Source organism: Trichechus manatus, unplaced genomic scaffold, assembly GCF_000243295.1.
Source record: "Trichechus manatus latirostris isolate Lorelei unplaced genomic scaffold, TriManLat1.0 scaffold00012, whole genome shotgun sequence".
Classification (NCBI taxonomy): Eukaryota; Metazoa; Chordata; class Mammalia; order Sirenia; family Trichechidae; genus Trichechus; species Trichechus manatus.
The window spans coordinates 27,301,451-27,318,411 of NW_004443948.1; the positions used below are offsets into that span (position 1 = coordinate 27,301,451).

The window sequence follows — 16,961 nt, forward strand, 5'->3', positions numbered from 1 at the left end:
AGTTTTGCATTTTGTTGTGCTTTATAAAATTCTGTACGGACTGAAGTGAATCCATCAGAAATTTCATTTAAGAAACTGAAAAAGAGCTGAGGAGAAAATGCATAAAAATCTTTTTACTTCGTGTAATAAGTTTACCTCACTTACTTGTGGGACAAAAAGGCTCCTGCCTGGATTTTATCTGCATGCGCGTGTGTGTTTATGTGTTTAACAACTGTTTATTATTAACTGAAAATTGGTATAATAGCTAAGATGTTATGCAATATCTAAAGATAGTATTTTTTCTTTCTAGATCCTATCCAGTGGTCCACAGACCAAGTCCTGCATTGGGTGGTCTGGGTAATGAAGGAATTCAGCATGACTGACATAGACCTCACCACACTCAATATTTCCGGCAGAGAATTATGTAGCCTCAGTCAAGAAGATTTTTTTCAGCGGGTTCCTCGGGGAGAGATTCTCTGGAGTCATCTGGAGCTTCTTCGAAAATGTATGAAATCAGACTTAACTATTTACCTTGTAACTTAAGCTTAATTGTATTTCTTTAAATCTTTGTTTTCATCTTAGTTGTTCATTGGTACTTGCAATAATCAGCATTTATTAACTGTACAGGGCTGTGCTGAGAGCTCTATGTGCGTCATCTCCTTTAATCCTCATAGTAACTCCACAAGTTGTCACTGAGGTTTGTCGTCATTGTTCACTGCTGTCTAGTCAAACCCAGCTCATGGTAATCCTGTGCACAATGGGGTATTGGACAGGTCTAGCTCCTTCCTTAAATATTTGTTAGATTACTCACCAGAGCCACCACCTTCCTTCACTTCCCCTTATGTTGAGCTTCATCCAGGCCCTACTGTACATGGAAGGATAATCAGGAAAAGTTCTAGTCCTAGCAGCTCCACAGTGTGCTGCTTGGTGTGAATATTGGCCTTCTGTCACCAAAGACAAAGCTTTCAGTTTACTGGGGTTTTCTTTAAGGAAAAAAAAAAAAAAGGTTTAAACCTTTAGTGTCTGTTGTTTTTTCATAAAATGGCTCCATGTCCCCCTGGGGCTTTGCCTCTTAGGACTCTGCTTCCTTCATGCACGGCCAGGATTTGGGGTCTACCTGGTGAATGATACTCAGGGTACCTCTGTGGTCTTGGACTAGGCTTTCAAAAGCCCTTCTTGTTCTGTGTTCTATTTCCTCTTTTGGGTTCTCCCAGGGAACAGACCAAACTCCAGTCTGAGAATTGGGGCTTACAGGCTGATTTTAGAGGTTGCCCATACCTGTGCTGTGTGATACCAGCTCTCTGAGGCTAGGGCACTGCCGTCCGTTTACAGTCACAAAGGAAATAATTTCAACAGCACTTTTCCTCTTCAAAGTGTTTCTATGAAATTATGGGGGAAGTCTGCCAGACGTAAGGCATGGAGTTTTCTTCAAGAGAGGAACAGTTCTGCGGGCAACTGCTCAGAACCAGAGGTCTGGATAAAACAGCAGCCTCTTGCATTTACTGAGAAGTTAACTGTGTTCAGCCACTGTAGTTCTCAAAATATTTTCTTTTCATCTTTACAGCCTCGTGAAGCTCGTGGGTTAGGGTATCTCATAAAAGATGAGGAAATTCATGTTCACTGAGGTTGATTATTTTACCAAAGTCACTCAGGCAGTAAGTGAGAGCTAAGATTTGAACCCAGATCTGCCTGAGGCTAGTCTCATGTAATCATTAAGTCCCCAAACTCAGAACCCCCCAGAGCAAGCTGCCATTTAACAGGAAGGATTCAGACCTCTTTTCATTCCCCAGCCCTTTCCAGCTCTGTGTGTCTGGAAGTGGATCCCCTAACTAGAGTCTTCTTGGGGGTTCATTCCCCAGAACTCACCACAGAACATTTGCTGGTGGGTAGAATTTCAGTTTCAAGAAAGAAGTGTGCAGTCTTTCCTGGTAACTAAGTAGGCTGAAGTTCTAGACACTGGGAAGTACAATTCTTATTTGAGAGATAAAGAATAGCGTTTGAGTAGGGAATAGGGACAGATGAGTAATGAATAGTTCTGTAAGGACTGTATAAGGACTTTTTAAATGTACTGTCATGTGAGAACTACCTATATACATCTGTTAAATTATTTCGTTCACTTGTGACATTTAAGACAGCCTCCATTTTATTGAAAATTTAGCTGTCTTTAAGTAGGACCATCATACAAGTTAAAGCGGTTTATTCCAAAGTGGATGTCAACACAGCTTAGTAAATGATGAAGATCTGTTAGATGATCCCAAGGACCAGGCAGCCCTTTTGGTGGAAAATCTGTATCTAAATAATTTCATAGTGGTGCATATCGTCATCTTTGATCTGATCTTAGAGAGCTCTGTATTTTTACATGGTTTTATATATATAGATTTTTACTTTTAGAAAACTGTTTCCTTGAATAGATTTTTGGAACACTAAAAGAAACTGGAGCATTCCTTCTCTTACTTCTGTTAAGTATATCTTTTGCTTCTAAATAATGTGACTGTCAAGTATTTTTTAGGTTATTATGCCAATAACTTGCAATTGTTTCATGATTTGCTTGCTTATTTTTGGTTTTATATAGTTCCATTTAAAACAATGAATTATGTTTATTGAATTTTGCTGGATGGGTTTGCATTTCTGGTTTTAAATGAAAACAAAAAAATATTTTCTTACATTATTCAGATGTATTGGCAAGCCAAGAACAACAGATGAATGAGATAGTTACAATTGATCAGCGTGAGTATTCGTGCCTGTAATATGTGACTCTCTTATCGACAAATTATTTTTTTAGTTGGTACTGCAAAGTAGTAGCAAGGAGAACTATTTTTAAAAAGTTTTAAATGAAGTACTTTAGGTATATAAAGAAAGTATAACCAATACCTGTCTACACCCATGTAGACCATAAAATATAAAAATTTACATAATGAGTTAACCTGTAGTAGATCCTATCTTCTTCTTTATTTTTATATACTACGTAACCATAAACACTTTAAAGCACTGTTGTGCATGTGTTTAATGTTTTGGGTAAAATGGTAACATACTGTATGTTTCCGTTTATAATTTGTTTTTTGTTTAACATATAAGAGTCTTACCCACCTTGATATTGGAGTTCTGGTTCATTCATTGTCACTGCTGTGTAGTATTCCAATGAATGAGTGTACCTCTTCTCTTGATAGATAATTAGGTTGCTTCTAATTTTTCGTTGTTTATAAAAATGCTGTTGTATGAGTATTTGTAAGAACGTGGGTGAAATTCTCTGGTTGTGGTATCATAGGATCTCTACCTTGTCAGCCTGACTAGAGATTGCCAAAATGTTTCTCAAAGTGATGGTGTGAGTTTGTACTCTAAGCATTAGAGGAACTTTAGTTCCCATTTGTCTATATTTTCTCCAACGTGTGATAATCCATTTTTCATGTACAAATGTTTTATAAACAAATGTTTTTATAACTCTCTGTCTAATGTATATGCACCACTAAATGTCATTTCAAAATAGGGAGACCAACTTTTATTGACCAAGTTAAGATTCATAAACCCTAAGGAAAATATCAAACCCTATCTTCTGAGCTTTCTGTGGTTTTGTTAGAAATTGTTGTGGATTGAGGCTTTCTTGTAATGAGGCCTTTTCTAGGAGTATTAGTAAACCTGACTGCACTTAATGTCTTTCCGTAATTTATTCATGGCTTATACTGAAGGGAGAAACATTTCTTTCCCTCTGTCTTTCCTTGCAGCTGTGCAGATTATCCCAGCGTCAGTGCAGTCTGCTGCACCGACCACCATTAAAGTTCTTAACAGTAGTACAAAGGCAGCCAAAGTGCAGAGAGCTCCAAGGATTTCAGGAGAAGACAGAAGTTCACCCGGGAACAGGACAGGTATCGTCCCATTGGCATCTGGTACTTATCAGATTTCTCAAATTAGGTATATTTTCTTACAGTTCACTGTATGAAAAGGTAAGTATGGACCGTTCGTCTGACAGTACTGAATACACGTTTGTAAAAAAATATTTGTGTTACTTCCATGGCTGAGATTTGAACCGGAGAACCTGCGTACGTGTTGCCTTTTGCACAGTGTTAATCCACAGCCCTGTGTCTAATGCTTGTCCTCTTGTCATTTTAGGAAACAATGGCCAAATCCAACTGTGGCAGTTTTTGCTAGAACTTCTTACTGACAAGGATGCTCGGGACTGCATTTCTTGGGTTGGGGACGAAGGCGAGTTTAAGCTAAATCAGCCTGAACTGGTTGCACAAAAATGGGGACAACGTAAAAATAAACCTACTATGAACTATGAGAAACTCAGTCGTGCATTAAGGTAAGCAGTTTAGTCCTTTTTTTTTTTTTTTTTTTAAGACAAGCCTTTCTAAAAATTGGCTTCCTATTCTAGGTGTAGGCGTTCTTATGTAAGCAACTGAGATTAAAATTTGACTTGTACATAAGATGTATAGTTTGTGACTATTGCTTTCTCCTTACATATTAAAAAAGGCTAAAATTTTCACACTTGTCATGTTAAAAATAACTTTTTAAAGATCACTGATAATAATGTTGACGTATATACATTGCATTGTAAGATTATTCTAAGATTATTTGTGATTATCTGATTTAAAAGCATTATGGTATTCTGCTTAAGATCAAATTGTTTAATCTTTTAGGTTTCTATCATTTGCATTTCAGATGTAAATGCTGTCATTTGCATGGATGACTTGAGTAAATGTAAATTTTAGTAAATATGCAGATTATGCCCTCTGTTTTTATAATTAGAAGTAAAATATTAACCGATCTTCCCTGTTTTTTCTCCCCTTAAATCTGCCTACATCTGAATATCCAACCTTCACATCGACACATTCAGATTATTCATGATTTCCCATAAGTAGCATACCACTTTTGGACATTCTCTGCAATTTACCTCTGTATTTCTAAATAAAGTGCTTCTATTGCTTCTTTATGTTTCAGTTTGGGCATTGTCTGTGGGTTTCACACTATGAGATTATGATTTAGCTCTTTTTCATCACTACACACACACACTCACATTCACATTCACACACACGCACACACACCTTTTTCTTCCCCCCATCTTTCCAATATCATTATATAAGTCTGTGGAGATATCGGTTAGATTGTTACCCATTGTCACTGGATTACGGCCGTGTAAAGATTATGTACCATGATTGCTTTTCTTTTTCTGACTCATCTTTCCCCCCCTTAGAATTCATGACTAAGATGCTTAGTTTTCAGTGTGCTTTTCACTTAATCAGTCTCAAGCACTTTGCCAGTTTTCTCAGGATTCTTTCCATATAAGCAGAATTAAAGCTGTCTTTTTTCACAATTGATACGATTGTGTACATGCAAATTTCCCCAAAATTACAGGTAAATTATTAGAATTAACAATTAAGATGTCCGTTCTCCCCAGATTTGATCTAAGTTTCTGTGCAAGGACCATCAAAGTTGCAATAAATCATATTGTAGAATCTGACAAGATAATTTTAAAATTTATATGGGAATGTAAAGTACCACAATAGCCAGGATACCTGAAGATTAGCAAAGTGGGGAGACTTGCTCTGCAGGATCATACTATAAAGCTGCAACCGTAATACTGTGTGGTATTCGCTCAAGGATAGACAGTCCAAAAAGCAAAATAGAGAGCCCACATAGAACCAAGAATGTCTGAGCACTTGATTCAGAGACATGGCAGCAGGGGGAAGACCCTCTGTTCAATCAGTGGTGCTGGGACAGTTGACTGTCCATGTGGTGAAAAAGTGAGACTTCACTTCCATGCTGCGTGTAGCTCTAAATGTAAACATAGACTAGGAAAACAGCTAGGTATCTTCATGACTTCAGGAGTGGGGAAAGACACTAGTAAACCAAAAACGCTAACCATAAAGAATAAGATCAATAAGTTGGACTTTATCTAAATGAAGAATGTCTGGTCATCAGATGCCATAAGAGAGTGAAAGGTAGGTCACATATATCTGACATAGGATTGGTATCTAGAATATCTAAGAACTCATAAATCAATAAGAAAAATAGAAAATGGTCAAGGGACTTGAATAGATGAGAGTTTATCCAAATGACCAGTGAATATATGCAAAGGCCCACGACCTCATTAGTAATCATGAAATGCAATTTAAAACCACAATAAAATGCCACAACACCCCCTCTTCCCCAAAATGCCTAAAATTAAAAAGATTGCCAGTACCAGGCATTGATAAGGACATGGAAGAGTGGGGATGCTTATATACTGTGAACTGTGAGGAGTTTATCTCCTTAGGATATACCTAATAGAAAGGTGTGCTGTGTCCACACCCATGCTTATAGTAGCATTATTTGTAACAACCAAAAACCAGAAACCATCTAAGTATCCATCAACAGTAGAGCAGATGAATGAATTATGGTGTATTCATACAAGAGAATATTGTATAGCTATGAAAATGGACTACTGCTACAAGCAAATGATCTGGGTGAATCTCCCCAACATAATGTTCTGTGAAAGAATCCAGACCCAAAAGAGTACATACTGTATGAATGCATTTATATATTAAAGTGATACAGGAAAACAGATCGCAGCACTTAGAATACATGTTTGGGTGATAAAAATACAAAGAATATAAGGAAATTATCATAAAACAGATTTATGGTTACTGTATAGGGGGAGGGAGAGGTAGTGACCAGGAGGGGGGCGTGGAAAGAGTTTCTAGGGTGCGTTTCTTGACCAGAGTGAGAGTGAGCTGCTCCCTTTGTGTCCTTTCTGTTTGTGTATTATGTTTCACAACTTAAAAGGTTTGTAAGGACTAATGGACCACAACTACCACAGCCTCCACCAGACTGAGTCCGGCACAGCTAGATGGTGCCTGGCTACCACCACCAACTGCTCTGACAGGGATCACAATAGAGGGTCCCGGACAGAGCAGGAGAAAAATGTAGAACAAAAATCAAACTCACAAAAAAGAAAAAAAAAGACCAGACTTACTAGTCTGACAGAGACTGGAGAAACTCCCGAGAGTATGGTCCCGGACACTGTTAACTCAGTACTGAAGTTACTCCTGAGGCTCACCCTTCAGCCAAAGATTAGACAGGCCCATAAAACAATTGTTGGAGTGGGCAGTGCATGGTGATAATGATTGTGCTAGAACCCAGTATATGATAATGTTGCCATGTGATTGTCTAGCCACATCTTTCTAAATTATGTGTATTAACCAAAATAAACCCTTTTTTTCCAAAATAAATACAAATCCAACTCTGTCTATTGTCACCTCCATAGACAGCAGCAGGAAACTAGACTTCTAGTGATTTCCCCAAACATGCCTATGGAAGTGTCCATGGAAGTTTGTGTCCTTACAATGTCCAGTTTCCTGTTTTTCTGTGTTCTTGCTTCTAGCCCTTTAGCTTAAAATTTTGTGGCTCCCTATTGGTTTTGGAGAATTGAAAGGAAAGCCTTTACATATTAAAACAATAAAGGTGAAGGCATGGCTACATAATATAGACTTTTGTACAAGACAGAAAAGAAGCGGACATACTGGTAATCAACAGAACATATGTATTAAAATTTTCTTCGTATTATGGATTCGTAATTATTAACATAGCTTATATTTTATAGAGGGCTAAATACGTGCAGTCATTGTGTGCTAAGCACTTTACAAAGATTATTCTATTTACTCCTCAATTCTGTGAGGGTAAGTACTATTTCTAACCTCATGTTATAGATGAGGAATGAAAGCATAGAGACACTGTGACTTGCCTGTGGTCACACAGCTGCTAAGTAGTGATGCTAGGGTTTGCATTTCGGCGACCAGACTCCAAAGCCGTTGTTCTTAGGGACTGTTACCACTGCTCCAGAGATGATGTTCTACTTTGTCTTGTTTTGTTTATTTTTAAATATTTTTTCATAATTTGAAAGTAAGCTTTGAAAGTTTAGTCTGTGTTTTAGAGTACTCTGCATTAAATTTTCAGTAACTAAGGTTTTGATGTTCTCAGATAGTTACCATTAAGTATTTCTATATAACGTCAGTGTTAATTGCTGTTATGGCAGATGCAATACTATACTAGGCTTCTGCTTACGGAATAGTCCGTGAAATATTTTAAGAGGTCGGAATTCTTTATTTTTTTATATAATCCTGATTGGTTTTTCTCTTTTTAAAGGTATTATTATGACGGGGACATGATTTGTAAAGTTCAAGGCAAGAGATTTGTGTACAAGTTTGTTTGTGACTTGAAGACTCTTATTGGATACAGTGCAGCAGAGTTGAACCGTTTAGTCACAGAATGTGAACAGAAGAAACTGGCAAAGATGCAGCTTCATGGAATCGCTCAGCCGGTCACAGCAGTAGCCCTGGCCACTGCTTCTCTGCAAGCAGAAAAGGATAATTGAGTCCCAGGACCTTCCGGGAGGCTGAGGACTTTCTTAAATATTTAGAGCAAGTACTGCTCTTACCTTTATTACCGAATTTGAATCTTTTATTTCTAGAATGTAAATTCTGATGCATGATTTTTTTTTTTATAAATATTTCATACTCTTGTGAATTTGGATCTTTTTACTTTGAGCATATATTTTAGAATATGTGTATGTTAAGGGATCACCACAGTGTTTTCAGCGTGAAGGCAACATATTCATTGTGGAGTAGCTTGTTAACAGTCAGGAAAGCTAAACTGGTCAGTATTAATGTCTAGCCCTACCAAAAATAGCCAGTAGCATCTAAAGATGAAAAGTAAATGAAATCTTCAGGGAACAGTCTGGCTTAACTATTTTTTAAACTAGTTCACAAATGCTGCTTTAGATGTTGCTTTACATAGAGCCCGAAGATGGAATTGTTCACAGCTAAAGCATGTGTGCCTGTGTCATCTGATCAAGCAGAGCTCAGACGTTCATATCAAATCAAAGTCTCGCGATATTGATAAATCACTCAACCAAGAGTGTCAAGTTATTAAAGTAATTTATATATTTGCAAGCAAAGATGATAAGTCAACTGGCAGAAGAGCTGTGCTGAAGAAAGAGATCCAGATTTAAATCTGGCTTACCTCAAGCCAACTTTAGGGATTTGCTGTATAGATTATACGTAATGTGAGGCTGTGAAGTTAAATTATTTTGAGAGAGACATTTAATTCTAATAAACCAGCTATTACAAAAATTTTGAAATGATCTCTGTTTTTCCTGTCAGAGATTTAAAAAACTGAAAAAGTATACCTCAGCCAGAAAATAAAAATTTAGTTTGGTTTGGTATGGCTTGCTTGCTTTCTTATTTTTCCTTTTATTACCCTGTAGGGCCGGTTTGTTATGCAAGGCAGCTCATGTATTCATTGTGCTTCTTCGAAATGAAGATTTTAAATCAGTCAACAGTACTTTACCTTTCAAAACATTAGTAAATTACTTAGAAACAGTTTTAAAAGGAAAATTTGACTTCTAGTATATACATTCCTCTGTCTTAAAACAAAACTTCCCATTTATTTAATTTTCTTCCTTTTGAGTGTATGTGTGTATAAAAATATCTATATACATTTATAATTGACCATATATATTTATGAAGGCATAAGATATTCAAAAAGAAAAAAATAATTCATTAAAAATTCTTTAAAAATTAATTCACATATATATGTATGTGTATGTGTGTGTGTGTGTATATATATATATAAAACTCTTTACTTACCGTAAGCTGGCACTAAACAGAAATGGCTAGAAATGTCTTCTGTCTTGCTTTCTTTTCTTCTTTCTGCCTTTTTGTCACTTGTTTTCAGGAATGCATGAATCGTGATATGAGAGACTAGGAGATAGCTTTTCATTCCTCTTACAGGAAGAGACTCTTTATTCGCCTTAAATCCATCCTAAAGCAGCTTTATAAAAGCTCAGTTAATGCTTTAGACTAATGAGGAAGAAAGGGCCAAGGTGGTATATGGGCAAGTGCATTGTTAGCAGTCTCTGCTGCCGGTACTAACGAGTGGGGTGGAAGGATCCATATGAGGCAGGGATCTTGGCAACAAGGAGAAAAGAAGGGATCTGTGGTCTCCTTTTCTGGTAGTCTTAAGTCATAATTTGAAGCACTCTGCTATAGGACTACAGCCTATAATGTCAGCTTATTTATACTCTATTAAGGCCTTTATGACTCTAGTAGATATTACTTAAAAATAATAAACGTTGTAACTTCTGTTTTTTTATAAATGCAAAATAGACTGACATCTTAAATTTTTTTTACAGTTTGGGCACTTTTATTGCAAGAATATCTAAGTAGGGTGACAATATGAAATAATAGAAGCTGTAGTTTCGGTAACAGCGAGGTAACTAAAATGATTTTACACCATCTTGTGGCTTGAGGAGTTGACAAGCTGCTTATGGTTTAAAAAAATTATATACTATTCTGATATACTATCAAGAGGTTAAGAATCTTGACCTTTATTTGGATTTTGTAGTGCTTTTGGGGAGACATGTTAAAGTTTTAGCCAAGATGACATTTTTTTATGTCTCAAATTTTTTTGTTGTTGTTGTTAATGGCAAGGAATACCCATATTTTTCTTTTTTTTTTTTTTGGAGCCCTAACATCAAACCATTGTTTCTTTTCTCCTTTAAGCATTCCCCAGAGACATTTTTCTACCAGCATTTTCCCACCATTGGTAGATTTTGTTTTATTCTTCATTGTAATTTGAACAGAAACAGTTCTCATACAGGATAGATGCTGTTTCTTTTTTCTTCTTCACCTCTGTCTTACCATCGTTTTATGCATCGTGACATGGGTAAAATAATGAGATTGATGTCCCCAGTCAATTCAAGAAATCTCTCATTACTTTGTAGTTCCAATTTATATATAAGCTATTTCCTTTTTCCTTGTTCAGGTTATAATTAACAGAAAGCCGGGTAATCTTCATTTATTGTGAAAGAAAATATAATCCATGCTATTCATTCTTTGTTCTGTTTCTATGAACGAATTTTTTATAACAGGAGAATTTACACTATATTCAAAGGAAGAAATAAATTATCAGTCACCTTTTGTACTTTATGTGTACAAGAATAATGAAATGTTCACTTTTGTTTATAAACTTGTTTTCCATAGGAGGTTTTTGTTGAGCCAACTTCCATAAGTATCTTTCTAGGCTAAAGTCTGAAAACTTTGTGTTGGCATCGTAAAATCAGGCAAAAGCAGAATTGCTGTGTGTGGTTGATCTTCCTATTAATCAGCTGGCCGCTTTCATTTTTCTATCAAACTGTCCATTAGGAAAAATTGTTTAGTTGTTTTTCTCCCCTTATGCTGAAACTCATATATGATATTTCTTTTAAAGGATTGTGTCTCCAAATATTTTTGGTGAGGCCTACTGTTTTTCATATTCATTATTTTATGTTACTGCCTTTTAAAAAGAACTGGCATATATTTGAAATAGCACAGAATGTTTTAAAATTCATAGTTGCAGAACAAACCTATGACTAACTTCATGTCTTCAGACCTAGAGGGTGTAAAAATATTGATATTTCACTTGCTGCCAGGACAAAATATTCTCAATCTTTTGTAAAAGAGAAGGACTTTTGCATACATTTTTACTCTTTAAATAAAGACACTTATACTGTCATAGTAACAATTATGTATTTCTTTGTGGTTAAATTTTTTTTTTTGTAATTTTACATGAAACTTATTTTCTATTTTTACTCAGATAAAAAAATATTTGTGCATAAAATGTCAAAATAGTAAAATAAGAAAAATAAAACTATTGTACATTATGTTTCTGTGATATGAGGGGTTTGTTTTTTCTCCTGCACACAAGTTTTCTCCCAATTCCTGAGATATCTGGTTGAGTGAAAATCTGACAGTCCACATATGATATTTTATACATACGGCTTCTATGTTCTTTATCAATTTGGGAAGAGTAGATTCCACTGAACTAAAGTGATAAAGTTTAGGTTTTTTTAAGAAAATTAATGATATCCCATCCAAAAAGCTGGATTGTGCTTTAGAATAGTAACAGGTGAGATGGTAAGATGGAATACTTGTCAAAAGGCAGGCTAATTTATTGTAAAGCTAAGTTTTTAGTAAAGCCTTTTTAAATTTTTGAAAAAATCAACTGTCCATTTTGGCTATCAACAAGATGCCTTAGCCACAAACCAGAGTATAGAGGAATCAGAGGGGACAGGAGAAAAGGTGACTTGTGCCGGTGACTATGCCAAGCAATAATCACACTTTGATGAGGTTAAATAAGAAATGATGAATTGAGTGAAATACACTGCTTTAAAATTGCACATTCTGACTTAATCTAGTTTGAAATAATAATAATCAGCAAACTACACCTGTGGCCGTGGAGTCAGTTCCGACACACAGCGACCCTATGGGACAGAGTAGAACTGCCCCATAGGGTTTCCAAGGCTGTAGTCTTCATGGAAGCAGATTGCCACATCTTTCTCCTGTGGAGCAATTGGTGGGTTCAAACCTCTGACCCTTCTGTTAGCAGCTGAGCGCTTAAACACTGTGCCACCACGGCTCCTATTCCAACTCATAGCCACCCTAAAACTTCTACATACGAAACAGGAGAAATTTTCATGACCCTGGAGTAGACAGATTTCTTAGGTAAGACAAAAAGCAAAACCATAAAAGAAAAAAATCGGTAAATTGGACTTCATCAAAATCTTAAAAACCTCTGCTCTTTAAAGGACACTTAAGAAAATGAAAAGTCAAGTCACAGACTGGGAGGAATATTTAGAATACATATATCTGACAGGAGTTTTTTGAAAATACATAAACTCAATAAAATAATCCAATAAAATGTGGTTGTTATGGATTGGATTGTGTCCCCCAAAATACCAGTCAACTTGGCTAGGCCATGATTCCCAGTATTGTGTGATTTTCCACCATTTTGTCATCTGATGTGGTTTTCCTGTGTGTTGTAAATCCTATTTCTATGATGTTAATGATATGGGATTGGTGGCAGTTATGTTAATGAGGCAGGACTCAATCTACAAGATCATATTGTGTTCTAAACCAGTCTCTTTTGAAATATAAAAGTGAGCAGAGAGACATAGGGACCTGATACCACCAAGAAAGCAACACCAGGAGCAGAGCATGTCCTTTGGACCCGGGGTCTCTATGCCTGAGAAGTTTCTAGTCCAGGGGAAGATTGATGAAAAGGACTTTCCTCCAGAGCCAATAGACAAGGGAAAGCATTCCCCTGGAGCTGACACCCTGAATTTGGACTTGTAGCCTACTAGACTGTAAGAGAATAAACTTCTGTTTGTTGAAGCCATCCACTTGTATTGCTTACAGCAGCACTAGATAACTAAGACAGTGGTCAAAAGATTTGAACAGACACTTCACCAAAGGAGGTATATAAATGGCCAATAATCTTGTGAAAAGATGTTCAACGATGTTCAACGTTATTAGTCATCAGAGAAACATCCTAAAATCACAATTCAATACCACTAAAAATCCATTGTTCCTGTTGCTCCAACTCCTGGCGATGTTACGTATAGCAGAATGAAAGTTTGCCTGAAGCCCATTAGAATTTCTGAAAGTTAAGAGATGCACAATACCAAGTGCTGGTGACGACGTGAAGCCAATGAAGCTCACATTTTGCTGGTGGAAATGTAAAATGGCACAATTTCTTTAGAAAACTTTGGCACTTGCTGATAAAATTAAATATATACTTTACTTACCACCCAGTAATTCCCATCCTAGGTATTTACCTATGAGATAAAACGTGCACTCAGTGACTTGCACATCAATATTTATAGCAACCCTGGTGGCACGGTGATTAAGAGCTTGGCTGCTAACCAAAAGGTCAGCAGTTTGAACCCACCAGCCACTCCTTGGAAACCCTATGGGCCAGTTCTATCCTGTCCTATAGGGTGAGATGAGTCAGAATTGAGTCGACGGCAACGGTTGGGTTTCGTTTTTTATTCATAATGGCCCAAAACTGTAAACAACCCAAATGTCCATAATCAGGTGACTGAAGAAATAAATCGTGAAATAGCTATACATGGAAATACCACTCAGCAATAAAAAGGAGTGAACAAGGGATATACCAACAACATGAGTGAATCTCAAAAACGTGCTGAACAAAAGGAACTAGACTCAAAAAATACCGCAGTGAGTGATGCCATTTATATGAGATTCAGTCGTTCCTGCGTGCTGTCAAGTCGATTCTGACTCGTAGAGACCCTGTAGGACAGAGTAGAACTGCCCCATAGGGTTTTGAAGGCCGTCATCTTTAAGGGAGCACATCGCCAGGTCTTTTCTCCTGCTGAGCAGCTGGGGGGTTCAAACTGCCAACCTTTTGGTTGGAAGTCAAGCGCTTAACCATTATGCCCCAGACTTCCTTTATGAAACTCTAGAAAAGACACATTTAATCTGTAAGGATAGAAAGTGGGTCGCTGGTCTCCTAGGACTGGGGAGGAAGGATTATTTTCCAGAATGGGCACAGGAATTCATTTTGAGTGATTAACATGTCTTATGCTTTGTTGATGATTACGTGGATGGATAGATTTGTCAAAACTCATCTAAATGTCCACTTACAATGGGTGCATGAGATTATACAAATGATATCTCAATAAAGTTAATAAAATAGTAATTACTAGAAAAATGAAATGAAAAAAGATATATAAACTCAGTTTAAAGTGTTATTCCCTGCCATAAGATATTTGATTTTTATATGCCTTTTCAAATCAGTCTGAGAAGAAACTTTGCAGAAACTATTTTGTGTTCAAGTATTTTCCCTTAAATAGAATTCCTTAATTGACTGGTTGCTGCAGCCGATTAATCCCAAATCTTTTTATAAAATCATATTGACTGATCAACAATTTGGGTCTGAAAAAATGAAGAGGATCAGGCCATCTGTGGTATTTTATTTTTTAAGTTAAGACTTTTGGTGCAGATTTCTAGAAATGGCAAGATCACCCTCTGGCTAAGATATTATTCAGGGATTCAAAATTTATACTAACCTTTCTTGTTCCGTAAGTTGGAAAAAGCGGCTGCCCGGCAGGATTCTCATGACGAGTTCTTGTCAATTGCTCAGCACTGAAGCAGATCAATGAAATATTTTTGAGCAGTAAGCTTCAGAAGAATTTAGCAAGCAGGAAGCCAGAAAGCTTTCAGGGGTGAAATCATTCACCTGGGTGGACTTAGGGCTGAAATGTTCTATGATACGTATTTGGTAAACTTCCCTGCCTCTGGAAAAAGATCTTCCCTCATAATTATTCAGAGTTCTAAAACTTTTTTCTCGCCTATTTCTTGCGTAAAAAATTAGCTCTCCTTATCCCTGTTGAGAAATAAATAATGCCACTTATCTTTGTAAAGATAAAACCTGTTGCCATTGAGTCCATTCCGGCTCATAGTGACCCTGCAGGACAGGGTAGAACTTGCCCCATAGGGTTTCTAAGGAGCAGCTGGTGGATTTGAACTGCTGACCTTTAGGTTAGCAGCCGAGCTCTTAACCACTGCATCACCAGTAAGAAGACTGTTTTCTACATGTTCACTTCGTCTGTGAAGATGCCAATATTTCCTGTGGCTATTTGGTTTTCTAGTCATCGGCAATACCTTTAAAACAGAAGGATTCTGAGTGTTCTCTACCAAAAGAGAAATAGTTGAGCTTGAATCAGCCTGCAGGACTCCTTCACGAGTAAATTAAATACATTGTGGAAGCTGGATATACCCTTTCGGAAGGTCAGTGGTATCTCAATTTACTAATCTGTTGTTAGTTTCTGTGAAGTTGCCCTGTGCCGAGCCATCATGATCGCTGGTATGTTGGAGTCCATGATTGCGGGGCTCTTGTGTCAATCCATCTTATTTAGGATTTCCGTCATTTTCACTGGCCCTCTACTTTACCCAACATGATGTCCTTTTCTAGCAATTGATCTTTCCGGATGTGTCCAAAGGAAGCGAGCCGAAGTCTCACCATCCTCGCTTCTGGTTGTATTTCTACAGAAGACTGATTTGTTTGTTCTTCTGGCAGTTCAGGGTATAATCAATATTAGTCTGTAACGTCACAATTCCAACACATTGATTCTTTTTCTCTCTTCATTTTCAATATGTATCTTTCGCATGCATATAAGGCGATTGAAAAGATCATGGCTTGGATCAGACCCACCTTAGTCATCAAAGTGACAGCTTTGCTTTTTAAAACTTTAAAGAGGTCTTCCATGGGCATTGATTACTGAGCCAAGTAGAATAAAACCATTGACAACGTCAATTTCTTCTCCCTATGAAAATCTGTGGGTCACAATAGAATATTGTCCGATATAGTGTTGGAAGATAAACTTACTAACTAGTATCCTAGAAATCTGGAGAAGTTAATGTTGTGTTTTGAAAATCTTTACTTCAGTTGTAGGAAACAGAATTGCCAGAGATAATGGTTTCCTGAAACAAATTGTTCTATGGTTTCTCCATTCCCCAAAAGTTGATAGTTTGAAGATTGAGTGTACGTTTTGGGATGGAGCATGAACAGGAGCTGTATTTCTTCATTCTGTTGCCTCTAATTGAAATGCTTGTTCTCTTTACCCTTCGTTTCCCTTCCACTACTCTGCCTGTTAAAAATTCTTATCTTCTATGGTCTGAGTTGACTATACCCTCTTTTCTGAACACACATTCTTTGAAACTACACTCATCTGATCTTCTTCCCAACTCATTGGCCCCTACTTTCTGGGTTAAGCGCTGGGCGCCCTTCCATCCTCCAACTTTAATTAGTTGCCATTGAGTCCATTCTAACTCGTGCCACCATGCATGTCCGAGTAAAACTGTGCACAGACTGTATTTAGTGGCTGGGTTTTTGAAAGCAGATTGCCAGGGCTTTCTTTCAAGGTGTCTGCGTGGACTCGAACCTCTAACCTTTTAGTTATCAGCCAAGTGCTTAACCATTTGCACCACGCAGGGACTCCAACCTCACATTAGAGAACTGTAACCTTGCAAACCATCAGTGTGACTTCCAAACCTGAATATCCAGCCATGATATTCAGGATCAAAGACTATCTTCAGCTCCTTTATTTATATCTCTATAAGCATGTATAATACGAAATTTCAATCTAAGTATGGCTAAAACAGTACTTT

General features: G+C 37.1%; 1 protein-coding gene across 6 annotated transcripts in view; it reads left to right on the top strand.

The window, feature by feature from the left end:
• GABPA (GA binding protein transcription factor subunit alpha) overlaps positions 1 to 10,483 on the top strand; it is a 32,105-nt gene extending 21,622 nt beyond the window's left edge. For all 6 annotated transcript variants that reach the window (XM_004371357.2, XM_023726655.1, XM_004371356.2 and 3 more), the window contains exons 6-10: positions 290 to 484; positions 2,653 to 2,706; positions 3,699 to 3,839; positions 4,084 to 4,276; positions 8,098 to 10,483. In XM_004371357.2, the coding sequence (XP_004371414.1) occupies positions 290 to 484; positions 2,653 to 2,706; positions 3,699 to 3,839; positions 4,084 to 4,276; positions 8,098 to 8,326 (812 nt within the window). In that variant the 3' untranslated portion in view covers positions 8,327 to 10,483. The remainder of the gene's footprint in view (positions 1 to 289; positions 485 to 2,652; positions 2,707 to 3,698; positions 3,840 to 4,083; positions 4,277 to 8,097) is intronic.
• Positions 10,484 to 16,961: the final 6,478 nt, after the last annotated feature.